We start from the raw sequence: 26,368 nt of genomic DNA on the forward strand, positions 1-26,368 counted from the left end.
TCATGTTTCAGGTTAGGTGGCGTCATGGCTCTGAGGTCGAGTGGCCTTCTAGCAACCGAATGGTCGCAGGTTCAACCCTCACTTCATCCCTTGAACATGTTGAAGTGTCCCTGAGGAAGATACTGAGCAGTGTGAAGCACCTGCTCCTGCTGATGTCAGCAACAAACAAGGCAAGAGGATCAGGAGGAGGGATGAGCCGGACGCTCAGGTGAAACCAGTATCCAGTAGGGATGCAGCAGTCATGGAGAGACCGAGTAATGAACAAAGAACAATGAGTCATTGTCTGTGCTCAGGGAACAACATGACAACAGTATTTCTACAGAGGAGGGAAAGTCCTGGGCAGCCGACCAGTCACACACAAATACTATGATATGCAACAGACTGGTTTCTCTTCTGGTAGTTTGTTATCAACTATTGTCACATTTAGGGATCAATTTAGCTGATAAGATGAAGGTTCCAAAGGACCAGCTGGAGATGCCAGGGATTGAACCCAGGGCCTCATGCATGCGAAGAATGCACTCTACCACTGAGCTACATCCCCTCTGGTAGAGTTCCTAAAATAATCTACAGATGCTAATATCAATTATTAATATTGACTGACAGCTCTAAACTGACCCTTCCTCACTATACAGTTGCAATCTGAGAGCTGGAATATTTAGAAATCCACAGATGCTCATAACAACTGGTAGTACAAGTATACAGTAGAGACGACTGTAGAAAGTAGCAGGTCCTCAGAGTACTAGAATAGTTGTACAGTGTTGACTGCTGGAAAATATTCATGATGTTCCTGTGTTTGTGCTGCTTTTCATCATTGAGACAACACACAGCAGTCCTCCACAAACATTCACCAGGTCTCAGGACCCTCATCCACTGTGGCCCAAGCCAGTGTGTCATTCAAGGAAGCAGCAGGTCCTCATCCGCCCCGGTCCACCCGACTGTGTCCCCTGAGACAGAAGACAGCTCACTTCTGGCAGAGGCAGTTAGTTTGAGGACCGTTGCTGATGTCATCAACTGATGTCTCCATCACAAAAGGTGACAGACAGGATGGTCATGGACATAAAACAGAGGCCTAAGAATGAGAAAGAATGGTTGTCCTGACTGAAGTTTAGCTTGAGCTTTTAGTATCATTTGTTACTAAAGGAAGTCTTTGTACAAGGAAGGGCAGGTGAACTTTCCACAAATATTCAAAATTAACTTTGACAACCAAAACATGAACTAAGACAACAAAATAGTGAATTTAGGACAGTAAAAATGAGATGAGATTAACAATCCTAGCAAAATAAGAACCTGATAAGAACATAATTTACTCTGTTGTAACTGGCAAGTGGCAGCACGGTGGTGCAGAGGTTTGCACTGTTGCCTCAACGCAAGAAGGTTCTGGGTTTGAGCCCCGGCTCCTGCTTTGTTCAACACTACTAAGTCACTGACTCCTGCAAGGAAAACTCTATAATCCTCCTCAGTGTATGTTAGTATTCCTCCAACCCTCCACCCATAATTTCAGATCTATCTATCTGTTCACTGATGTAGGAACTGAAAAACTTAGAGCTCAGATCCTTGGTTCCTTCCTCCACTGAGCAGAACAAACACAGAACAGAGAGCAGTTCCTCCTCCAGTTCTCAGAAAGTCTGAGGGCACCAAAAGAAAGGAGGGAAATGCAATCAATGCTGAATTCATTTACATTTCTATTATTTGATCAAAGATAGAACTTAATAAGCTGCCATCAACCTTGATGACCAACTCCTTCACTGTGTGGTTCAAAGTCAGTGGTTTCATCAGAGCTGTGAACTGAGCCTGTGTTCATTCACATATCAGTAACAGGCTGACACTTCATCACACCAGTGGACAAACGTCAGCGTTCGTCACACAGCAGCTCCTCTGATCAACAACAGAAGGAGTTCAAGTCTTCTGGAGGATGAGGACATCAGTCCCTCTACCTCTCACATGCTGAGCCAGCGCTCTACCATTTGAGCTGATTCTCTTTAATGTTGCACACCTGATAAAGAAGCTTCACCTTCAGGCTGCTGAGAGTTCAACAACTGAAACATTTCAAGAATTCCCTGGTCTTGTTAGAATGATTTGAGGGAAGAAAACCTTGAAACATGATGATGTCACTATTATGGCTATCATGCATAGAAACCTTTATTTTTTTCTTCTGGGGTTTTGAGAGGTTCTGGTTAATGAATCAAAATTGAGCCTGGACAAAAATGGAGGGTCACAGGGTCACGTGTTTTGTGTTCTCAGCAGATTTAATCTATAGAGTGTGTGACATGTGGTGTGTTTGTCAGGAGTTTAAAGACCAAAGTTGTTGACATACAAGAGAAGTAAACATGTCAAAGCTGGTTCATTTTAATGAGTGAAACTGAAAATTAATAGAAGAGTGACAACAAAAATGGAGTCAAGAAGTCGTCTTCTTCACTACTCAGTCAAAACACACAGACACACACAGAGTTTGTCTTCGTGGGACATTAAAAAAAAAGTTGGTCTGTGCTGACACAAAGATTAATTGTTGAATTTCAGTCATCTACAAATGTGTGTGTGAATGTGGTTGTTGTGGCCGAGTGGTGAAGGCGATGGACTAGAAATTTGTTGGGGTCTCCCTGCTCAGGTTGGAGTCCTGCCAACAACGTTAAACTGTTGAAAATTTCAAATTGACCCATTTTTCCACCACACTGTCCTTCATCACAGCATTTAACATCAGGACGGCTCCCAGATCATCTCCATGACCTCATCCCTGCACCAGAGTACCGCCCAAGTTCATCAAGGATGGCCAACATGAGCAGGTCTAGATTCACCTCCATCTTTGGAGGTTGTTGAATTTCCTCCTGAGGACCGTCAGGCTGTTTCCTTACTTTGCTGTGACACAACAGCAGACAGCAACAAGGACTGCTGGAGTGCACTTGGTAAAATCACCATCTGGAGTCTGGACAAATATGCTGATGTGATCTTTGATGAGTTTAGAATCAGTCAGAGATCAAAGACTGAAGCAGGAGATCTATGCTCAGAACCCAGAGATCAAAGACAGAATTCAGAGATCAAAGACTCCTGGAGCTTTGCCTTCTCTGTCTTTGGACCTGGATGTTACTGAATCTTTTACTCCAACAGTAACTTGTGCCACATTGGACAGAGAAAATATAAAAATAAAAAGAACAAAATGAAAATCTCTCGAGGACTCAAGCCAGCATAGTCAAAGAAATTCCATTTTAGATTCACACACTTCTTCACACTGTCCACTACTGGTGTGTGTGAGTGTGCCTGGAGCCTTCAAACAGCCCTCCTCCTTCACCTCCCCAGGCTCCTTCACCTGCGCCTGAGCTGACCCTTGCTGGTTGCTGACCCCTGCTGGTGGCTGACCCTTACTGACCCTTGCTGGTTGCTGACCCTCGGTGGTTGCTGACCCTTGCTGGTGGCTGCCGAGCCTCAATGAAGTAGCTGCTGTGGTTGTAGCAGTTAACAGAACATTAAACAAATGCACGTTTGACGTCAGTTATATACAATATTTTCAGATAAAAGTTATATGGCAAGGCAAGGCAATTGTATCTGTAGAGCCCGTTTTCACCACCAGTTTGTCTCAAAGGGCTTCACATGGCATCATAAGAACATCCTCTGCCCTTAGACCCTCACATTGACTGAGGAAAAACGCCATAGAAAACCCTTTTAACAGGGAAAAATCGGAGAAACCGCAGGGTGAGCAACAGAGGAGGATCCCTCACCAGGACGGACAGACGTGCAGTAGATGTTGTTACAGAGAAGAAAACAGTTTACAATACAAAATGTGGGAAACATGGAAATGACAGTTGAAGAAGGAAGCTTCTGGAAGGGGAGGCAGGGAGAGCAAGCCAGCTTGATGGGGGACTGGATGGCAGACTGGTTCATGGAAGGGGAGCGCAGGCCAGTGTAAGAGCAGGGATAAAGGGGGGGGGGGGGGCGATGCAGGCGGCGGTCGGAGCTTGAAAAGGTGTTTGTTTTATTTTTATATATATATGTATGTATATATATATATATATGTATGTGTGTGTATATATATATATATATATACACACACATACATATACATAAACATACATAAATATATACACACACACACACACAAAAGCAAGCACCATGTATTATAAAACTAAACGACAGATGCACAACTTTACTAGCTTCAACCTGGGTAACAAAGATGGGTGTTGTTACCCCTGGGTGGAGCATGAGGGCTCCCTCAGCAGTGAGGTTTTTGCCCATCTGCAGTGCAAACACTTTGAGTCGGCCCTAGGGGCCAACCCAGATATTGAAAAAAATCATAGTCTGGAGTGATGGCTGCGGCTATCAAACCGGCGTACATAGATCTGGCCATGAAGCATGGTGTCACCATAGAACAAAGGTTTCTGGTTGCAGGACACACACCAATGGAGTGTGACTCCATGCATAGCCTCATTGAACATGACTACATTGACATCTTCCAGACTGCACGTCTGCAACCATCCCCACACAAGGCCACCCAGCTATTCCACAATGACTTCATGAAGTTATCTGGGGCCTCTGTCACCGACATTCAACCAGGAAGAAAAGTTGGCGACCCCACAGTCCATGACCTTCTGGCTCTCAAGTACCTGGCAGATGGTCGAATCTGGTAAAAGTTGGATTTTGAGTCTGACTGGGAGGACCTGCCTCAGCGACTCAGCATCCCCAAAGAACCGTTCCACTGGGTCCCACTCTTTCTTGCCCAACTGCAAATTACTCTCAGGAAATTCAAAGACTTGCAGGCAATGAAACCAGGAGTACCAAGAGTGGCCCACCAGTACTAAGACAACCTCCCTCATCGGTAGGCAGTGTGAAAACAAGTCCACACAGCACCTAAGCGGGACTTTGGTTAAGGTTAGACAAGCGCAACAACCTGGTTAAGGTTAGACATTTAACACAACTTGCTTAAAGTTACAAAAGTAACACAACTTGGTTATGTTTAGGAGAGTAAACCAACATCAGTTATTTTATCATTGTATTTATATGGAAGAGAAAAATTGCCTCAGTCAAGACATATTCTGCCTAAGTCACTTGTATTTGTTATGCAATCAATGTTGTGTGTCACTTTTTTTGGAAACTTGTTGACACATCTGGTTGAACTTTCTGTTACAATATCAATGAATAATACCAATGTGCTTGCTAAAAAAAAGTGCTTTTTCTTGTTTTCTGAAAACGTTCAAATATGACTTGGGCAACAATGCTATTAGGCTAATGATATCTATATAGACTGTACAAGTGCATGAGAGATGCTCACCTTAAGCTAAACATTTAGCCGTGCGTATGCTAACTACACTGATTAGCTTCTAAGCTAGGCTAAGAGTCAGATACAACAATTAATGAAATAAAATTCATAAATAAAACCAGTAATTATTGACAAGATGTGAACGCATTACAGGATATCTTGTTGGCTGACCCTCAAAAAGTAATTACAACAAAAACGCTGTCTTAAAGTATTTCAACTTCATTTAAATTTGCCATGTTCTGCTGTGACTGAAGTTCAATGGGAAGGTCCCATTTAGCTCAATATGTTCCTATCATTCTGAGTCAGTGTGAATGAATAGGATAACATTCTGGGTTTTAATGGAAACTTTAACACAGACTTTGTGTTTATTCACTTAGTGGAACAAAGCAACACAACACATAGCCAGGAAAACTTTACTGCCACAAATAACTTCAAACTTTCTGCACTGAGGAGGACTGAGGAGAGCCATGTATTCTGCCTTTCACATCTGTTAACAGGCCTTTAATGTGATTGTCAAACTTGGGAGGGATGTGCTTGTGTCTCCAGGAGGAAACGCGCCAACCTTGAAGTCTGGGGTCTAAGGGGTGTGAGGGCAGTCATCACTGAATGACTGAGGTCACTGAAGAACACTGGATTCATTCTGCATTGATTGGTCTTTGATGATAACTGACCAGAATGACAAGGCTGCTGAAGATGACAGGCTGAGATGACGGGTTTCACTTTGACTCGGTTTATAAAGACCCTTATAACCACGACCCTCAGTAAACCAAAGGAGTTTAACTAACATCCATCCAGGAGGACAAAGAAGGAAAAGCTCCGAAGAAGAACCTCTTGAGAAACTCTATAAAGAGGGTATAGACATGGAGAAAAGTCACCAAGAACATTTTAGAAGAATGTTCTATCGGGAAATTGAGGCGTACAGGAGGAAAGCTTTCATGATGGAGGAGGCCAAGATGGAGAAAAAGAGAGGAGCCTTTTCAAAAGAATTTGAAGAAAAAAATAAGACCGTCAAGAACCTAAAGATTATGAAAAAGGAGATGTTTATGATGGCGAGGACCTATCTTAGAGAAGGCGCAGCAATCAAAGAGGCACTGGACGCTTTCGAACGGGAGCACGAAGATATTGCTGAAAAACAGAGAAAGGAAGAGTGCAGGAGGAGAGCTTTCATGGTGGAGAAGGCCAAGATGGCAAGCAAGAGGGCAGCCTTTTGGAAAGAAGTTGAAGCATACAAAAAGACGGTGGAGAAGCACGAGACCCTAAAATATGAGATGGTGATGATGAGGAAGGCCCATCTTAGAGCAAGGGAAGAAATTACAAAGGAACCTGAGGCTTTGAAACTGGAACAAGAGGGCCGACATACCCCACAAATGGAGGCAATGGAATATCAAGCCTCAAGTGAAGACAAGGAAGAACAGGAAAGCAAAGCCTTCAATAATGACAGCGCAAAGGGAGATGAAGCCCTCAACAAAAACAGGGAACAGAAGGAACATGAAGCCTTCAGTGTACAAGTGAGAAAGGAACTTGATGCCCTCAAGAAAAATGTGGCAAATGAACGTAAAGCCTTCAACAACAAAATAGCAAAGGAGCGTGACAGCTTTGATAGAAACATGTTGAAGGCACAAAAAACCCTCAGTAAAGACCTGGAAAAGAAAGAACAAAACTTCAAGAAAGACATGGAAAAGGAACACCAAGCCTTCCATAAAAAGAGGGCGAAGACACTCAGCACATTCAGTAAAGACACTGAAAAGGAACATCAAGCCTTCAAAAAAGAAATGTCGGACAAATTAAAATCCTTCAGAAAAGATATGGAAAGTAAACAAAAAGCCTTCATTAATCGGACCAAGGCAGAAAACACAAAGGAACAACCAAAATTCAATAAATACATGGAAAAGTCAGAACAAGCCTTCAATAAAGAAATGGCAAGGAAACAACAATCCTTCAACACATACATGACAAATAAAAAACAAACATTCCAGCAAGACGTGGAAAAGGAACAACAAAACTTCAGCAATGACGTGGCAAAGAAACAACAAGCCTTCGATAATGACATTGCCGAGACAAAACAAGCCTTCCATGAAGAAATGAGAGAAAAACAACAAGCCTTCGAAAATCACATTGAGGACAGAGAAAGCGCTTTGAATAATCAAACTGCAGAGAAACGACGAGCCTTCGATCAAAACGTGGCAAACAAACAACGAGTCTTCAAGAATCACATTGCAGAGAAATAACAAGCCTTCAAGAAAAGAAACAGGCCTTCGATGACAGCATGGCACAAAAACAACCATACTTCAACAAAGAAGTGGCAAGGAAATAACAAGCAATAACAACGATGATATGGCCAAAGAAAAACATGGCTGCATTAGAGATACGACACAAAGGAAGCTGTGGTGGAAGTGGTGGTTCTCCTGCTCCGTCTGTCTCTTCCTCAAAGCTAAAATCTCTAAATCTTCATCAGAACGGGGGAGGAGTCTCGATCTGAGCTTTGTCACAATTGTTTAGAACGCTACAGGAGTTGGAAGAACAGGGCCATGAAAAAAGCCATGGCTCAAGTGGTGGGTTCATGTATTATAAATAAAAGGGCAGTGTGTGTCTTTTTTACTTTGTAAACCAAGTACCACCTCAGAAAAAAGAAGGCCAAGATGTCCAAGTACCTCCACTATGACCAAAGCTAAAGAGGAAATGATAAGAGATGGAGACTGGCCTGGAATGTGACCCAGCACCAGAGGACCGGGCCCAGCTGTGGGGAGAGTTGCCTTCAGTTCCCTGAAGGATATTATCAAGTGGGTGAAGTGAGATTTACTGCCTTAGATTTCCCCACTGAGGGACAAATAAAGTTTTATCTTCAAGAAAATCATTGTGATAATCATTTAATAATCTGTAACAGGACAACATGCTCCATCATTCTCCCTCATTAAAGACAACGAACAATTTATATAAAGTATATGGAAATATATATATCCATCTACACACACGCACACGCACACACACACACACACACACACACACACACACACACACACACACACACATATGTGGCATGCCACTGTTAAGTCATAGTTTTTAGTTTTTGTACAGTTTTTGTGAGTGGGGTTTTGTTTTGTAAGAGGATGCATACTTTTAAAAAGACATCACAAAAAATTTGAAGGAAAATCATGTTCCTGTCTTTATTCTTTGTAAATTACAATGTCAACTGAAACAAGATGTGTTTTTTGTTTTTTTTTAAGTTGAACCAAAGTATTATTTTTGTCAAATTCCAACACCACAGCTGTACAGCAGTTTTGATGATGTGGAAACATTTAAAAGTTGCAGAAAGTTTTAAGTTATTTGTGGCAGTAAAGTTTTCCTGGCTGTGTGTTGTGTTGCTTTTTTCCACTAAGTGAATAAACACAAAGTCTATGTGAAAGTTTCCATTAAAACCCAGAATGTTATCCTATTCATTCACACTGACTCAGAATGATAAGAACATATTGAGCTAAATGGGACCTTCCCATTGAACTTAAGTCATAGCAGAACATGGCAAATTTAAATGAAGTTGAAATACTTTAAGACAGCGTTTTTGTTGTAATTACTTTTTGATGTCAGTCAGTTTGATCTTGTCAATAATTACTGGTTTTATTTATGAATTTTATTTCATTAATTGTTGTATCTGACTCTTAGCCTAGCTTAGAAGCTAATCAGTGTACTTAGCATACGCACGGCTAAATGTTTAGCTTAAGGTGAGCATCTCTCATGCACTTGTACAGTCTATATAGATATCATTAGCCTAATAGCATAGTTGCCCAAGTCATATTTGAACGTTTTCAGAAAACAAGAAAAAGCACTTTTTTTTAGCAAGCACATTGGTATTATTCATTGATATTGTAACAGAAAGTTCAACCAGATGTGTCAACAAGTTTCCAAAAAAAGTGACACACAACATTGATTGCATAACAAATACAAGTGACTTAGGCAGAATATGTCTTGACTGAGGCAATTTTTCTCTTCCATATAAATACAATGATAAAATAACTGATGTTGGTTTACTCTCCTAAACATAACCAAGTTGTGTTACTTTTGTAACTTTAAGCAAGTTGTGTTAAATGTCTAACCTTAACCAGGTTGTTGCGCTTGTCTAACCTTAACCAAAGTCCCGCTCAGGTGCTGTGTGGACTTGTTTTCACACTGCCTACCGATGAGGGAGGTTGTCTTAGTACTGGTGGGCCACTCTTGGTACTCCTGGTTTCATTGCCTGCAAGTCTTTGAATTTCCTGAGAGTAATTTGCAGTTGGGCAAGAAAGAGTGGGACCCAGTGGAACGGTTCTTTGGGGATGCTGAGTCGCTGAGGCAGGTCCTCCCAGTCAGACTCAAAATCCAACTTTTACCAGATTCGACCATCTGCCAGGTACTTGAGAGCCAGAAGGTCATGGACTGTGGGGTCGCCAACTTTTCTTCCTGGTTGAATGTCGGTGACAGAGGCCCCAGATAACTTCATGAAGTCATTGTGGAATAGCTGGGTGGCCTTGTGTGGGGATGGTTGCAGACGTGCAGTCTGGAAGATGTCAATGTAGTCATGTTCAATGAGGCTATGCATGGAGTCACACTCCATTGGTGTGTGTCCTGCAACCAGAAACCTTTGTTCTATGGTGACACCATGCTTCATGGCCAGATCTATGTACGCCGGTTTGATAGCCGCAGCCATCACTCCAGACTATGATTTTTTTCAATATCTGGGTTGGCCCCTAGGGCCGACTCAAAGTGTTTGCACTGCAGATGGGCAAAAACCTCACTGCTGAGGGAGCCCTCATGCTCCACCCAGGGGTAACAACACCTATCTTTGTTACCCAGGTTGAAGCTAGTAAAGTTGTGCATCTGTCGTTTAGTTTTATAATACATGGTGCTTGCTTTTGTGTGTGTGTGTGTATATATTTATGTATATATATATATATATATACATACATACATATATATATAAAAATAAAACAAACACCTTTCCAAGCTCTGACCGCCGCCTGCATCGCCCCCCCCCCCTTTTATCCCTGCTCTTACACTGGCCTGCGCTCCCCTTCCATGAACCAGTCTGCCATCCAGTCCCCCATCAAGCTGGCTTGCTCTCCCTGCCTCCCTTTCCAGAAGCTTCCTTCTTCAACTGTTATTAACATTTCCGTGTTTCCCACATTTTGTATTGTAAACTGTTTTCTTCTCTGTAACAACATCTACTGCACGTCTGTCCGTCCTGGTGAGGGATCCTCCTCTGTTGCTCACCCTGAGGTTTCTCAGATTTTTCCCTGTTAAAAGGGTTTTCTATGGAGATTCTCCTCAGTCGATGTGAGGGTCTAAGGACAGAGGATGTTGTTATGATGCCATGCGAAGCCCTTTGAGACAAACTGGTGGTGAAAACGGGCTCTACAAATAAAATTGCCTTGCCTTGCCATATAACTTTCATCTGAAAATATTGTATGTAACTGAGGTCAAACGTGCATTTGTTTAATGTGCTGTTGACTGCTACAACCACAGCAGCTACTTCATTGAGGCTCGGCAGCCACCAACAAGGGTCGGTAAGAGTCAGCCACCAGCAGGGGTCAGCAACCAGCAAGGGTCAGCTCAGGCGCAGGTGAAGGAGCCTGGGGAGGTGAAGGAGGAGTGCTGTTTGAAGGCTCCAGGCACACTCACACACACCAGTAGTGGACAGTGTGAAGAAGTGTGTGAATCTAAAATGGAATTTCTTTAACTATGCTGGCTTGAGTCCTCTAGAGATTTTCATTTTGTTCTTTTTATTTTTATATTTTCTCTGTCCAATGTGGCACAAGTTACTGTTGGAGTAAAACATTCAGTAACATCCAGGTCCAAAGACAGAGAAGGCAAAGCTCCAGGAGTCTTTGATCTCTGAATTCTGTGTTTGATCTCTGAATACTGTGTTTGATCTCTGGGTTCTGAGCATAGATCTCCTGCTTCAGTCTTTGATCTCTGATTGATTCTAAACTCATCAAAGATCACATCAGCATATTTGTCCAGACTCCAGATGGTGATTTTACCAAGTGCACTCCAGCAGTCCTTGTTGCTGTCTGCTGTTGTGTCACAGCAAAGTAAGGGAACAGCCTGACGGTCCTCAGGAGGAAATTCAACAACCTCCAAAGATGGACGTGAATCTAGACCTGCTCATGTTGGCCATCCTTGATGAACTTGGGCGGTACTCTGGTGCAGGGATGAGGTCATGGAGATGATCTGGGAGCAGTCCTGATGTTAAATGCTGTGATGAAGGACAGTGTGGTGGAAAAATGGGTCAATTTGAAATTTTCAACAGTTTAACTTTGTTGGCAGGACTCCAACCTGAGCAGGGAGACCCCAACGGATTTCTAGTCCATCGCCTTCACCACTCGGCCACAACAACCACATTCACACACACATTTGTAGAAGATTGAAATTCAACAATTAATCTTTGTGTCAGCACAGATCAACTTTTTTTTTTAAATTTCCCACGAAGACAAACTCTGTGTGTGTGTCTGTGTGTTTTGACTGAGTAGTGAAGAAGAAGACTTCTTGACTCCATTTTTGTTGTCACTCTTCTATTAATTTTCAGTTTCACTCATTAAAATGAACCAGCTTTGACATGTTTACTTCTCTTGTATGTCAACAACTTTGGTCTTTAAACTCCTGACAAACACACCACATGTCACACACTCTATAGATTAAATCTGCTGAGAACACAAAACACGTGACCCTGTGACCCTGCATTTTTGTCCAGGTTCAAGTTTGATTCATTTACCAGAACCTCTCAAAACCCCAGAAGAAAAAAATAAAGGTTTCTATGCATGATAGCCATAATAGTGACATCATCATGTTTCAAGGTTTTCTCCCCTCAAATCATTCTAACAAGACCAGGGAATTCTTGAAATGTTTCAGTTGTTGAACTCTCAGCAGCCTGAAGGTGAAGCTTCTTTATCTGGTTTATCAAACGGTGGAGCGCTGGCTCAGCATGTGAGAGGTAGAGGGACTGATGTCCTCATCCTCCAGAGACTTGAGCTCCTTCTGTTGTTGATCAGAGGAGCTGCTGTGTGACGAACGCTGACGTTTGTCCACTGGTGTGATGAAGTGTCAGCCTGTTACTGATATGTGAATGAACACAGGCTCAGTTCACAGCTCTGATGAAACCACTTACTTTGAACTACACAGTGAAGGAGTTGGTCATCAAGGTTGATGGCAGCTTATTAAGTTCTATCTTTGATCAAATAATAGAAATGTAAATGAATTCAGCATTGATTGAATTTCCCTCCTTTCTTTTGGTGCCCTCAGACTTTCTGAGAACTGGAGGAGGAACTGCTCTCTGTTCTGTGTTTGTTCTGCTCAGTGGAGGAAGGAACCAAGGACCGGAGCTCTAAGTTTTTCAGATTTTTTTGTCTGCCAGAAGTGAGCTGTCTTCTGTCTCAGGGGACACAGTCGGGTGGACCGGGGCAGATGAGGACCTGCTGCTTCCTTGAATGACACACTGGCTTGGGCCACAGTGGATGAGGGTCCTGAGACCCTCAGTGAAACAGTCTGGTGAATGTTTGTGGAGGACTGCTGTGTGTTGTCTCAATGATGAAAAGCAGCACAAACACAGGAACATCATGAATATTTTCCAGCAGTCAACACTGTACAACTATTCTTGTACTCTGAGGACCTGCTACTTTCTACAGTCGTCTCTACTGTATACTTGTACTACCAGTTGTTATGAGCATCTGTGGATTTCTAAATATTCCAGCTCTCAGTTTGCAACTGTATAGGGAGGAAGGGTCAGTTTAGAGCTGTCAATCAAAGTTAATAATTGATATTAGCATCTGTAGATTATTTTAGGAACACAAATACTTTTACTTCATTCTGAGGATGAGCAGACGTTCAATATAATTTTCATTTCTTGGTCAAAGACTCCTACAAGTCAGAGAGGATCTGGGCTGGATTGTGAAGCTTCTGAGAGGGAAACATTCACTCTGGACTGGACTGAGAACGGAGCAGCCTCAGCTTCCTGGAGCCTGACTTGCCTCTGTGGTCTAAGGCTGTGTAGGCTGACATCACAGTGAAACTACTGAGATCACAGAGCCTTTGAGATGACAGGCTGAGTTCCTTTTTTTCCCTAAAATGAGGAAATAGTGTTGTGTCTGTATTTGTGTTTGGTGCATCAGTTCAACAGTGACTCGACCAGAGGGGATGTAGCTCAGTGATAGAGCGCATGCTTCGCATGTATGAGGCCCCGGGTTCAATCCCTGGCATCTCCAGCTGGTCCTTTGGAGCCTTCATCTTATCAGCTAAATTGATCCCTAAATGTGACAACAGTTGATAACAAACTACCAGAAGAGAAACCAGTCTGTTGCATATCAAAGTATTTGGAGCTGGGTCAGTGTGACTGTAAACCTTCGTAGTCAGCCTGAAGGAGCTGGTTTTATCTTTGCTTGGGCAATCCCACACACAGCTGCTCTCAGTTGCCAAATGTGTGTGTCCTCACTCCTCTATCCTCCTGCTGCCTTCAGAATACAGACACAATTCAACTTGGTAAGTTTGGTGCATAGAAGTGCTCCTGAAAAGATGTGTGTCAGCCCACAGCTGACTGTTCTTACCTGGAACCTCAGGATGAATCTGATGTTGACTTTTGGACAAATCACCTGTTCATCAGTTCAATCATCACTTCCATCCATTTTCTACTGCTTATCTTATTATAGAAAGGAGTCTGTCTGCTGTGTGACTGAGGCAGTTAATGTGAGCTGCTGCATGTCTCAGCTGTGTGTGTGTGTGTGGGGGGGGGGGCTGTGTGTGTGACTGGTGAGCTGCTAAGGATTATTGATTACATCAATCATGATTGGTTAGAGATCACGGCACAGCAGTAACCAGATGGAGACTTTTTGATTTTATTTTGGGGGGGGGGGGCAATTTCTAAGTCAGACACATCGTCACAATTTGAAGTTTTTCCCAGTAAAAAAACGAAACAAAACAAATCCAAAACATTATTTGACTTTTGATGTCTAAATTGTGTGGAAATTGTAAGTCCAACAAGCAGGAGGCCGTTTGTGCTTGGAAACTGTGAAGCACATCACCAATAACTCCTGGTTAATTTACAGTTGTTTTCTACAAAAAGTTTTAAAATGAACTAAATGCTAAATCCCTAGTAGTCATCATTGTTTTCATATATTTTCTGTCTGTGATGCCCTTTAGACGGTTCTTTTCCTCTGAATTCATGAGGAGAGCTGCAGTGACAGAGAAAGGTATGGAACAACAGAGTACTACAGAAATACTGCATTTGTTATGAAAGAGTACTTCCTCAGATATGAACTGAGTAGATTTAAAGGTTTAAGCTTCAAAGAAAATGGCTCAGCCATCCAGCAACACTTCCACTCAACCTCCTGACCTCTCCTTCATCTGTTTAACGCAACGATTCACTGTCATTATTCTGATGTAGTCAACAACTGTCAGGATCCCAGTCTTTTTCCATGATGTCCCCGTTCCCTCCTTCCCTTTTGTGGGCGTCTTTGTCTTTTTCCTAGCTAATATATAACAATACTGAAAGAGCGTCATGCAGATTTAGACCACAGGTGCAGTTTTATCAAGACCTGTTGAATCAAGGGAGAGTCAGATGACCTGTAATGTAGATGCATTAACAACTTCTGTCCAGAAGATGGCATCAGAGAACCATTCATCCATCCATTTTCTTCCACTTATTCCTGATAAGGGTCCTGGGGGGTGGAGTCTATCCCAGTAGCTTTCGGGCGAGAGGCGGGGTTCACCCTGTACAGGTCACCAGTCCATCACAGGGCCAACACATAGAGACACACAACCATTCACAGTCACAGTCAGGTGCATTTGTGGCCCCAAGATATCCTGCAACACACAGAGCAAGCGATTGTTCAGGTTTTCAAACTTACACTTTCGCGATACAATCTTGGATGGGCAGCTTACATCTTCAGCCCTGCAGCAACAGAGCCACAATGTGGTCTGCATATGTCATGTCCCCAAGAGTGTCTTCATTGTTGTATTCCTTGTCCTCTTCCTCCTCCCGATTGCTGAAGACTCAGAGGGGGCAACAGATGTGGCGCCTGTAGTCGCACGTGGAAAAGAATAAGTACACAAGTCAAGTGCGCTCACACGGACGAAATTTGTAGAAACAGGAGGAACTTACTGGATGAGGGCTGCTGTGCCGGCTGGTGGGAGGAGGCTGGTGCTGCAGCTTCCATATCCCTGCCCAGTATGTATGTCTGAAGCACATACATACGCGACCCAGGCCTCACCCTCTGCCTCTTCACCCACTGCACATAACTGCAGACAGCGAGACAACAAACAGTCAAGGCCTGGCCGTCCCGTCACTTGAACTGGACGCACCTCAAGAGAGCAACACTTACGATCTCCTTTTGCCAAGGGGGGAGTCGTACAGGTCCCGCGGGGTCACCCCGGAGTGAGCGCCAAAACCCACGACGGCCCCATCCATGCTTCGCACCGAGGAGTGCCCCTCGCACATCCTACGCCTCTCGATGGTGGCGGCCATTTCTGGGAAGAGACGAGCGTAGGAGGCGAGGGCGTCCTTGTTTGCGGCCAGGAGCGACTCGCCGGGTTCCCCGCTGTCCCTCTCCTGCAGGTGAGCAACCAAGAGGCTGCTGGCGTAGCCCACGTCGTTGCTCAGGAGCCACTTGAACGTCTGCCCCTGGTATTTGCCAAACTGGAGCGCGCTCTCACTGAGCACCAGCTGGAAGCAACCAGGGTCACCTCCGGCCTGGAGCACACGGGTCTTCGCCTCCTCCCTCACCAGGTCAGGCTTCTTGACCTGCGTGACCTTCGCATTCCAAGCTTGGGCCAGCCATCTCGCTGCAGGCGTTGGAGCCAGGGTGAGCTCGCTGGACGTAGCTCCGTGAAATCGGAATACGGGTTTGTAATCCATTCTGCAAAGAGTCACGCAAAACACCCTCTTTTAGCAGACTTGGTGCAGACTTGGTGCATACTTGGACAGCTTCGCCCCCATTGACCTGTCAGAATTAACTTCTGCAGTCACTTCCTCCAAGTCAGCCACTTGTCTGCTGGATCCCATCCCGACAAGCCTCCTTAAGGATGCCTTCCCTCTAGTCAACACTTCTATATTAAATCAAATTAATCTTTCCTTAGTCACAGGTTATGTGCCACAGGCCTTTAAGGTGGCTGTCATCAACCCTTTACTTAAAAAACCTTCTCTTGACCCAGATGTGTTAGCCAACTATAGGCCAATATCCAACCTCCCCTACATCTCCAAGATCCTTGAGAAGGTTGTCCTGGAGCAGTTACATGAACATCTGCACAGCAACGAGCTCTTTGAAGCCTTCCAGTCTGGATTCAGGGAACACCATAGCACTGAAACAGCACTGGTCAGAGTCTCGAATGATCTTCTTATAGCTTCAGACAGAGGTCTTGTCTCTGTGCTTGTCCTTTTGGACCTCAGTGCTGCATTTGACACCATCGACCACAGCATCCTGCTACAGAGACTAGACCATGACATTGGGATTAAAGGAACTGCCCTAAAATGGTTTAAGTCCTACTTATCTGACAGGTTTCAGTTTGTTAATGTTAATAATGACCATTCGGAGTATAGCAGAGTTACATATGGTGTACCACAGGGTTCAGTTTTAGGACCGATTCTCTTCACTCTTTACATGCTCCCATTAGGTGACATAATCCGGAAGCACTCGATCAACTTCCACTGTTATGCAGATGACACACAACTTTACTTGTCGATGGAGCCAGACGACACAAGCCAGTTTACTCATCTGCAAGACTGCCTGAAAGACATTAAATCCTGGATGTCTTCTAACTTCTTAATGCTCAATTCAGATAAAACTGAGGTAATCATTTTTGGACCTAAACACCACAGGGACACACTCTTGAATCGGATCTCTACTCTAGATGGCATCACCCTAACTTCGAGTACAACTGCAAGGAACCTTGGGGTCATTTTTGACCAGGACCTTTCCTTCAGCTCCCACATAAAGCATGTGACTAGGACCGCCTTCTTCCATCTTCGAAGTATCGCTAAGATTAGGAATATCCTTTCCCAGAGTGATGCTGAAAAACTGGTGCATGCATTTATCACTTCTCGGCTGGACTACTGCAACTCTCTCTTGTCAGGATGTCCTAAATACTCTCTAAAGAGTCTCCAGCTGGTCCAGAACGCTGCAGCGAGGGTTTTGACGGGAGTTAAGAAGAGAGAACACATCTCTCCCACTTTAGCTTCTCTCCACTGGCTTCCTGTAGGATCTAGAATCGACTTCAAAGTCCTTCTGCTAACTTATAAGGCTCTCAATGATAAAGCTCCATCCTATTTGAAAGAGCTCATTAGTCCCTACTGTCCGACCAGAGCACTCCGCTCCCAGAATGCAGGTCTTTTAGTGACTCCCAGTATCAATACAAACAGACTGGGAGGTAGAGCTTTTAGTTACCGGGCTCCTTTACTGTGGAACCAGCTCTCTCCATGGGTCAGAGAGGCAGACACTTTAACTACGTTTAAGTCCAGGCTTAAGACCTTCCTCTATGACAGAGCCTTCAGTTAGGACTGGTTCAGGTAGCTCTGAACCATTGATAGCTATGCTGCTATAGGCTTAGACTGCTGGGGGACACATCAGGTTACATGGAGCCCTTCCCTCCTCTCCTCTCCTCTCCCCCCCTCTCCTCCTCTCCTCCCTGCACATTTTACTTGTTGCACTTTGTAGTTTGGCCTTGGTGTCTCGCAGTCTCTCTGTGTTTCCACAGATCCACCGGAGCCCCAACCGCCGCCTGCATCGCCCCCCCCCCCCCTTATTCCCTACTGTTACACCGGCCTGCGCTCCCCTTCCATGAACAAGTCTGCCATCCAGTCCCCCATCAAGCTGGCTTGCTCTCCCTGCCTCCCCTACCAGAAGCTTCCTTCTTCAGCTGTTATTAACATTTCCGTGTTTCCCACATTTTGTATTGTAAACTGTTTTCTTGTCTGTAACAACATCTACTGCACGTCTGTCCGTCCTGGGTGAGGGATCCCTCCTCTGTTGCTCACCCTGAGGTTTCTCAGATTTTTCCCTGTTAAAAGGGTTTTCTATGGAGTTTTTCTTCAGTCGATGTGAGGGTCTAAGGGCAGAGGATGTTGTTATGATGCCATGTGAAGCCCTTTGAGACAAAACTGTTGTGAAAACGGGCTATACAAATAAAAATTGCCTTGCCTTGCCTTGCCTTGCCTAGCATGACGCCTGTAATCAAACGCACGCACGCAGGGCGCACACACACACACACGACGCACAACTACAGAAAATGCACTCTTGCCACACAGCGCCTGCCTCATTCATTCCTTCAAGTATAATGAGCAATGTACATTCATCAACAGATTAAAAAAATATAGCGGAACTGTTGGCGCCATGGCAGTGGAAAATGCCGTACTTCCGTCCACGTTAAGACACACAAACGGGAGCTACACGTTCGGACACGACACCGACATAAATATGTGGTGTTTATTGCTTCAAGTAGGATGTTTGCAGTGGAATCCGATATCAAGTCTCATTTCTTCCATTCATTCATTCATTCATTCATTCATTTCAAACGGACAGTACAAAGTGCGCTAGCAGAAGCCGCAGACCCCAAAACAGTCGCAAGAAATATCAACGCCAAGTAGTCCGTCATTCGGTGTGAAAAAGTGCAAACAGTCGCAAGAAATATCAAGGATAAGACACCCACAAAGTCCGTCATTCGGCGTGGTAAAGTTTTGTGAAGTTTCTGGTCTTTGTAGCGCGAGGAAGAGCGCAGCGACGGAAGAACGCGATCCCGGAGGCGCATCTCCGGGATCGCGTTCTACGGCACTCCAGTCCAACGAAGAGTCCAGATTTAGCAGCCAGCAATCGGCGGCTCGCTTTAGCCAGCAGATGATTTGATTGGTCGACGGCATCCGGCTACCTTTTCCTGGTACGCTCGGCGTTTTCCGTCACTGTTCTTCTGCGACTTCCGACAGGTAAACCTCGCTGCGCTCTTCCTCGCTCTACAAAGACCAGAAACTTCACAAAAAACTTACCACGCCGAATGACGGACTTTGTGGGTGTCTTATCCTTGATATTTGCGACTGTTTGCACTTTTTCACACCGAATGACGGACTACTTGGCGTTGTTATTTCTTGCGACTGTTCGGAGCTTTGCGGCTTCTGCTAGCGCACTTTGTACTGTCCGTTTGAATGAATGAATGAATGAATGAATGGAAAAAATGAGACTTGATATCGGTTCCATGCAAACGTCCTACTTGAAGCAATAAACGCCACATATTTATGTCGGTGTCGTGTCCGAACGTGTAGCTCCCGTTTGTGTGTCTTAACGTGGACGGAAGTACGGCGTTTTCCACTGCCGTGGACGCCAACAGTTCCGCTATATTTTTTTAATCTGTTGATGAATATACATTGCTCATTATACTTGAAGGAATGAATGAGGCAGGCGCTGTGTGGCAAAGAGTGCATTTTCTGTAGTTTGTGCGTGTGCATGTGTGTGTGTGCGCGCCCGCCTGCGTTTGATTACAGGCGTCATGCTAAAAGAGGGTGTTTTGCGTGACTCTTTGCAGAATGGATTACAAACCCGTATTCCGATTTCACGGAGCTACGTCCAGCGAGCTCACCCTGGCTCCAACGCCTGCAGCGAGATGGCTGGCCCAAGCTGGGAAAGCGAAGGTCACGCAGGTCAAGAAGCCTGACCTGGTGAGGGAGGAGGCGAAGACCCGTGTGCTCCAGGCCGGAGGTGACCCTGGTTGCTTCCAGCTGGTGCTCAGTGAGAGTGAGCTCCAGTTTGGCAAATACCAGGGGCAGACGTTCAAGTGGCTCCTGAGCAACGATGTGGGCTATGCCAGCAGCCTCCTGGTTGCTCACCTGCAGGAGAGGGACAGCGAGTCGCTCCTGGCCGCAAACAAGGACGCCCTCGCCTCCTACGCTCATCTCTTCCCAGAAACGGCCGCCACCATCGAGGGGCGTAGGATGTGCGAGGGGCACTCCTCGGTGCGAGGCATGGATGGGGCCGTCGTGGGTTTTGGCGCTCACTCCGGGGTGACCCCGCGGGACCTGTACGACTCCCCCCTTGGCAAAAGGAGATCGTAAGTGTTGCTCTCTTGAGGTGTGTACGGTTCAAGTGACGGGACGGCCAGGCCTTGACTGTTTGTGGTCTCGCTGTCTGCAGTTATGTGCAGTGGGTGAAGAGGCAGAGGGTGAGGCCTGAGTCGCGTATGTATGTGCTTCAGACATACATACTGGGCAGGGATATGGAAGCTGCAGCACCAGCCTCCTCCCACCAGCCGGCACAGCAGCCCTCATCCAGTAAGTTCCTCCTGTTTCTACACATTTCGCCCATGTGAGCGCACTTGACTTGTGTACTTATTCTTTTCCACGTGCGACTACAGGCGCCACATCTGTCGCCCCCTCTGAGTCTTCAGCAATCGGGAGGAGGAAGAGGACGAGGAAGACAACAATGAAGACACTCTTGGGGACATGACATCTGCAGACCACATTGTGGCGCTGTTGCTGCAGGGCTGAAGATGTAAGCTGCCCATCCAAGATTGTATGGCGAAAGTGTAAGTTTGAAAACCTTAACAATCGCTTGCTCTGTGTGTTGCAGGATATCTTGGTGCCACAAATGCACCTGACTGTGAGTGTGAATGGTTGTGTGTCTCTATGTGTTGGCCCTGTGATGGACTGGTGACCTGTTCAGGGTGAACCCCGCCTCTCGCCCGAAAGCCACTGGGATAGACTCCACCCCCCAGGACCCTTATCAGGAATAAGTGGAAGAAAATGGATGGATGAATGGTTCTCTGATGCCATCTTCTGGACAGAAGTTGTTAATGCATCTACATTTCAGGTCATCTGACTCTCCCTTGATTCAACAGGTCTTGATTGATAAAACTGCACCTGTGGTCTAAATCTGCATGACACTCTTTCAGTATTGTTATATATTAGCGAGGAAAAAGACAAAGACGCCCACAAAAGGGAAGGAGGGAACGGGGACATCATGGAAAAAGACTGGGATCCTGACAGTTGTTGACTACATCAGAATAATGACAGTGAATCGTTGCATTAAACAGATGAAGGAGAGGTCAGGAGTTTGAGTGGAAGTGTTGCTGGATGGCTGAGCCATTTTCCTTGAAGCTTAAACCTTTAAATCTACTCAGTTCATATCTGAGGAAGTACTCTTTCATAACAAATGCAGTATTTCTGTAGTACTCTGTTGTTCCATACCTTTCTCTGTCACTGCAGCTCTCCTCATGAATTCAGAGGAAAAGAACCGTCTAAAGGGCATCACAGACAGAAAATATATGAAAACAATGATGACTACTAGGGATTTAGCATTTAGTTCATTTTAAAACTTTTTGTAGAAAACAACTGTAAATTAACCAGGAGTTATTGGTGATGTGCTTCACAGTTTCCAAGCACAAACGGCCTCCTGCTTTTTGGACTTACAATTTCCACACAATTTAGACATCAAAAGTCAAATAATGTTTTGGATTTGTTTTGTTTTGTTTTTTTACTGGGAAAAACTTCAAATTGTGATGATGTGTCTGACTTAGAAATTGCCCCCCCCCCCCCAAATAAAATCAAAAAGTCTCCATCTGGTTACTGCTGTGCCGTGATCTCTGAGCCAATCATGATTGACCTCATCAATAATCCTTAGCAGCCGACCAGTCACACACACAGCCCCCCCCCCCCACACACACACACAGCTGAGACATGCAGCAGCTCACATTAACTGCCTCAGTCACACAGCAGACAGACTCCTTTCTATAATAAGATAAGCAGTAGAAAATGGATGGAAGTGATGATTGAACTGATGAACAGGTGATTTGTCCAAAAGTCAACATCAGATTCATCCTGAGGTTCCAGGTAAGAACAGTCAGCTGTGGGCTGACACACATCTTTTCAGGAGCACTTCTATGCACCAAACTTACCAAGTTGAATTGTGTCTGTATTCTGAAGGCAGCAGGAGGATAGAGGAGTGAGGACACACACATTTGGCAACTGAAAGCAGCTGTGTGTGGGATTTCCTTTGCAAAGGTAAAACCAGCTCCTTCAGGCTGACTATGAAGGTTTACAGTCACACTGACCCAGCTCCAAATACTTTGATATGTAACAGACTGGTTTCTCTTCTGGTAGTTTGTTATCAACTGTTGTCACATTTAGGGATCAATTTAGCTGATAAGATGAAGGCTCCAAAGGACCATCTGGAGATGCCGGGGATTGAACCCAGGGCCTCATACATGCGAAGCATGCACTCTACCACTGAGCTACATCCCCTCTGGAAGAGTCACTTTTGAACTGATGCAGCAAACACAAATACAGACACAACACTATTTGCTCATTTTAGGGGAAAAAAAGGAACTCGGCCTGTCATCTCAAAGGCTCTGTGATCTCAGTAGTTTCACTGTGATGTCAGCCCACACAGCCTTAGACTACAGAGGCAAGTCAGGCTCCAGGAAGCTGAGGCTGCTCCGTTCTCAGTCCAGTCCAGAGTGAATGTTTCCCTCTCAGAAGCTTCACAATCCAGCCCAGATCCTCTCTGACTTGTAGGAGTCTTTGACCAAGAAATGAAAATTATATTGAACGTCTGCTCATCCTCAGAATGAAGTAAAAGTATTTGTGTTCCTAAAATAATCTACAGATGCTAATATCAATTATTAACTTTGATTGACAGCTCTAAACTGACCCTTCATCACTATACAGTTGCAAACTGAGAGCTGGAATATTTAGAAATCCACAGATGCTCATAACAACTGGTAGTACAAGTATACAGTAGAGACGGCTGTAGAAAGTAGCAGGTCCTCAGAGTACTAGAATAGTTGTACAGTGTTGACTGCTGGAAAATATTCATGATGTTCCTGTGTTTGTGCTGCTTTTCATCATTGAGACAACACACAGCAGTCCTCCACAAACATTCACCAGACTGTTTCACTGAGGGTCTCAGGACCCTCATCCACTGTGGCCCAAGCTACTACTTGTTGTCATTCAAGGAAGCAGCAGGTCCTCATCCGCCACGGTCCACCCGACTGTGTCCCCTGAGACAGAAGACAGCTCACTTCTGGCAGACAAATAAATTTGAAAAACTTAGAGCTCCGGTCCTTGGTTCCTTCCTCCACTGAGCAGAACAAACACAGAACAGAGAGCAGTTCCTCCTCCAGTTCTCAGAAAGTCTGAGGGCACCAAAAGAAAGGAGGGAAATGCAATCAATGCTGAATTCATTTACATTTCTATTATTTGATCAAAGATAGAACTTAATAAGCTGCCATCAACCTTGATGACCAACTCCTTCACTGTGTAGTTCAAAGTCAGTGGTTTCATCAGAGCTGTGAACTGAGCCTGTGTTCATTCACATATCAGTAACAAGGAAAGGCAAGGCAATTTTATTTGTAGAGCCCGTTTTCACCACCAGTTTGTCTCAAAGGGCTTCACACGGCATCATAACAACATCCTCGTCCCTTAGACCCTCACATCGACTGAGGAAAAACTCCATAGAAAACCCTTTTAACAGGGAAAAATCTGAGAAACCTCAGGGTGAGCAACAGAGGAGGGATCCCTCACCCAGGACGGACAGACGTGCAGTAGATGTTGTTACAGACAAGAAAAGAGTTTACAATACAAAATGTGGGAAACATGGAAATGTTAACAGTTGAAGAAGGAAGCTTCTGGAAGGGGAGGCAGGGAGAGCAAGCCAGCTTGATGGGGGACTGGATGGTAGACTGGTTCATGGGAGGGTAGTGCAGGCCGGTGTGACAGTAGGGAATAAGGGGGGGGGGGCGATGCAGGCAGCGGTTGGGGCTCTGGTGGATCTGTGGAAACACAGAGAGACTGCGAGACACCAAGGCCAAACTACAAAGTGCAACAAGTAGTGGTAATGACAGTTTCAAAAATGTGCAGCGAGGAGAGGAGGAGAGAGGAGAGGAGAGGAGGGAAGGGCTCCATGTAACCTGATGTGTCCCCCAGCAGTCTAAGCCTGTAGCAGCATAGCTATCAATGGTTCAGAGCTACCTGAACCAGTCCTAACTGAAGGCTCTGTCATAAAGGAAAGTCTTAAGCCTGGACTTAAACGTAGTCAGAGTGTCTGCCTCTCTGACCCATGGAGAGAGCTGGTTCCATACTAGAGGAGCCCGGTAACTAAAGGCTCTACCTCCCAGTCTGTTTTTAGAGATACTGGGAATCACTAAAAGACCTGCATTCTGGGAGCGGAGAGCTCTGGTAGGACAGCAGGGACTGAGTTCTTTCAAATAGGATGGGGCTTTATCATTGAGAGCCTTATAAGTCAGCAGAAGGATTTTGAAGTCGATTCTAGATCCTACAGGAAGCCAGTGGAGAGAAGTTAAAGTGGGAGAGATGTGTTCTCTCTTCTCAACTCCCGTCAAAACCCTCGCTGCAGCATTCTGGACCAGCTGGAGACTCTTTAGAGAGTATTTAGGACATCCTGACAAGAGAGAGTTGCAGTAGTCCAGCCTAGAAGTGATAAATGCATGCACCAGTTTCTCAGCATCACTCTGGGAAAGGATATTCCTAATCTTAGCGATACTTCGCAGATGGAAGAAGGCGGTCCTAGTCACATGCTTTATGTGGGAGCTGAAGGAAAGGTCCTGGTCAAAAATGACCCCAAGGTTCCTTGCAGTTGTACTCGGAGTTAGGGTGATGCCATCTAGAGTAGTGATCCGATTCAAGAGCGTGTCCCTGAGGTGTTTAGGTCCAAACACGATGACCTCAGTTTAATCTGAATTTAGCATTAAGAAGTTAGAAGACATCCAGGATTTAATGTCTTTCAGGCAGTCTTGCAGATTAGTAAACTGGCTTGTGTCGTCTGGCTCCATCGACAAGTAAAGTTGCGTGTCGTCCGCATAACACTGGAAGTTGATCGAGTGCTTCCGTATTATGTCACCTAATGGGAGCATGTAAAGAGTGAAGAGAATCGGTCCTAAAACTGAACCCTGTGGTACACCATATGTAACTCTGCTGTATTCTGAATAGTCATTATTAACATGAACAAACTGAAACCTATCTGATAAGTAGGACTTAAACCATTTTAGGGCAGTTCCTTTAATCCCAATGTCATGGTCTAATCTCTGTAGCAGGATGCTGTGGTCGATGGTGTCAAATGCAGCACTGAGGTCCAAAAGGACAAGCACAGAGACAAGACTGTCTGAAGCTATAAGAAGATCATTAGAGACTCTGACCAGTGCTGTTTCAGTGCTATGTATTCCCTGAATTCAGACTGGAAGGCTTCAAAGAGCGCTGTTTTAGTGCTATGGTGTTCCCTGAATCCAGACTGGAAGGCTTCAAAGAGCGCTGTTTCAGTGCTATGGTGTTCCCTGAATCCAGACTGGAAGGCTCCAAAGAGCGCTGTTTCAGTGCTATGGTGTTCCCTGAATCCAGACTGGAAGGCTTCAAAGAGCTCATTGCTGTGCAGATGTTTATGTAGCTGCTCCAGGACAACCTTCTCAAGGATTTTGGAGATGTAGGGGAGGTTGGATATCGGTCTATAGTTGGCTAACACATCTGGGTCAAGAGAAGGTTTTTTTAAGTAAAGGGTTGATGACAGCCACCTTAAAGGCCTGTGGCACATAACCGGTGATTAAGGAAAGATTAATTTGATTTAATATAGAAGTGTTGACTAGAGGGAAGGCATCCTTAAGGATGCTTGTTGGGATGGGATCCAGCAGACAAGTGGCTGACTTGGAGGAAGTGACTGCAGAAGTTAATTCTGACAGGTCGATGGGGGAGAAGCTGTCCAAGTGAGCACCAAGTCTGGGAGGTGCTTCTGTGGTGACTGTAGTCTGTCCTCCATTACTGGCAATCTTTGTTCTAATATTCACAATCTTTTCAGTGAAGAAAGAAAGGAAGTCTTCACTGCTGAGAGTTGGGGGGATGCATGGCTCAACAGCTCTATGGTTCTTGGTGAGCCTGCCCACGGTGCTGAAGAGGAACCTGGGGTTGTTCTTATTCTTTTCTATCAGGGACGAGTAGTAAGCGCTTCTAGCATTACGGAGTTCTTTTTTATATATTAATAAACTCTCCTTCCAGGCTTGGCGGACTTCCTCGTGCTGGCTGGAATGTGTCTTCCTTTCCAGTTGTCTGGTCTTCTGTTTTAAGGCACACAGCACTGGGCTGTACCAGGGAACCTCTTTTGGTTGATAACCTTCTTCAGGGGAGCT

The 26,368-nt window shown here is 45.0% G+C and overlaps 1 protein-coding gene and 3 non-coding genes across 4 annotated transcripts; 1 reads left to right on the forward strand and 3 right to left on the reverse strand.

Moving 5' to 3' along the window:
- Positions 1 to 469: 469 nt before the first annotated feature.
- trnaa-cgc (transfer RNA alanine (anticodon CGC)) lies at positions 470 to 541 on the reverse strand. The gene has a single exon. It is a non-coding gene; the product is annotated as a tRNA-Ala (tRNA).
- Positions 542 to 13,401: 12,860 nt separating this feature from the next.
- Positions 13,402 to 13,473, forward strand: trnaa-cgc (transfer RNA alanine (anticodon CGC)). The gene has a single exon. It is a non-coding gene; the product is annotated as a tRNA-Ala (tRNA).
- Positions 13,474 to 15,149: 1,676 nt separating this feature from the next.
- LOC147241935 (uncharacterized) lies at positions 15,150 to 16,118 on the reverse strand. Its single transcript, XM_086192366.1, has 3 exons — positions 15,586 to 16,118; positions 15,366 to 15,502; positions 15,150 to 15,256 (listed from the first exon to the last, which is right to left on the reverse strand). The coding sequence occupies exons 1-3, from the start codon at positions 16,116 to 16,118 to the stop codon at positions 15,150 to 15,152; spliced, it is 777 nt and encodes a 258-aa protein (XP_086048492.1).
- A 6,288-nt stretch (positions 16,119 to 22,406) lies between these two features.
- Positions 22,407 to 22,478, reverse strand: trnaa-cgc (transfer RNA alanine (anticodon CGC)). The gene has a single exon. It is a non-coding gene; the product is annotated as a tRNA-Ala (tRNA).
- Positions 22,479 to 26,368: the final 3,890 nt, after the last annotated feature.

Source organism: Aulostomus chinensis, chromosome 21, assembly GCF_037954235.1.
Source record: "Aulostomus chinensis isolate RoL2024-O1b breed Wild chromosome 21, RoL_Achi_v1.0, whole genome shotgun sequence".
Lineage (NCBI taxonomy): Eukaryota > Metazoa > Chordata > Actinopteri > Syngnathiformes > Aulostomidae > Aulostomus > Aulostomus chinensis.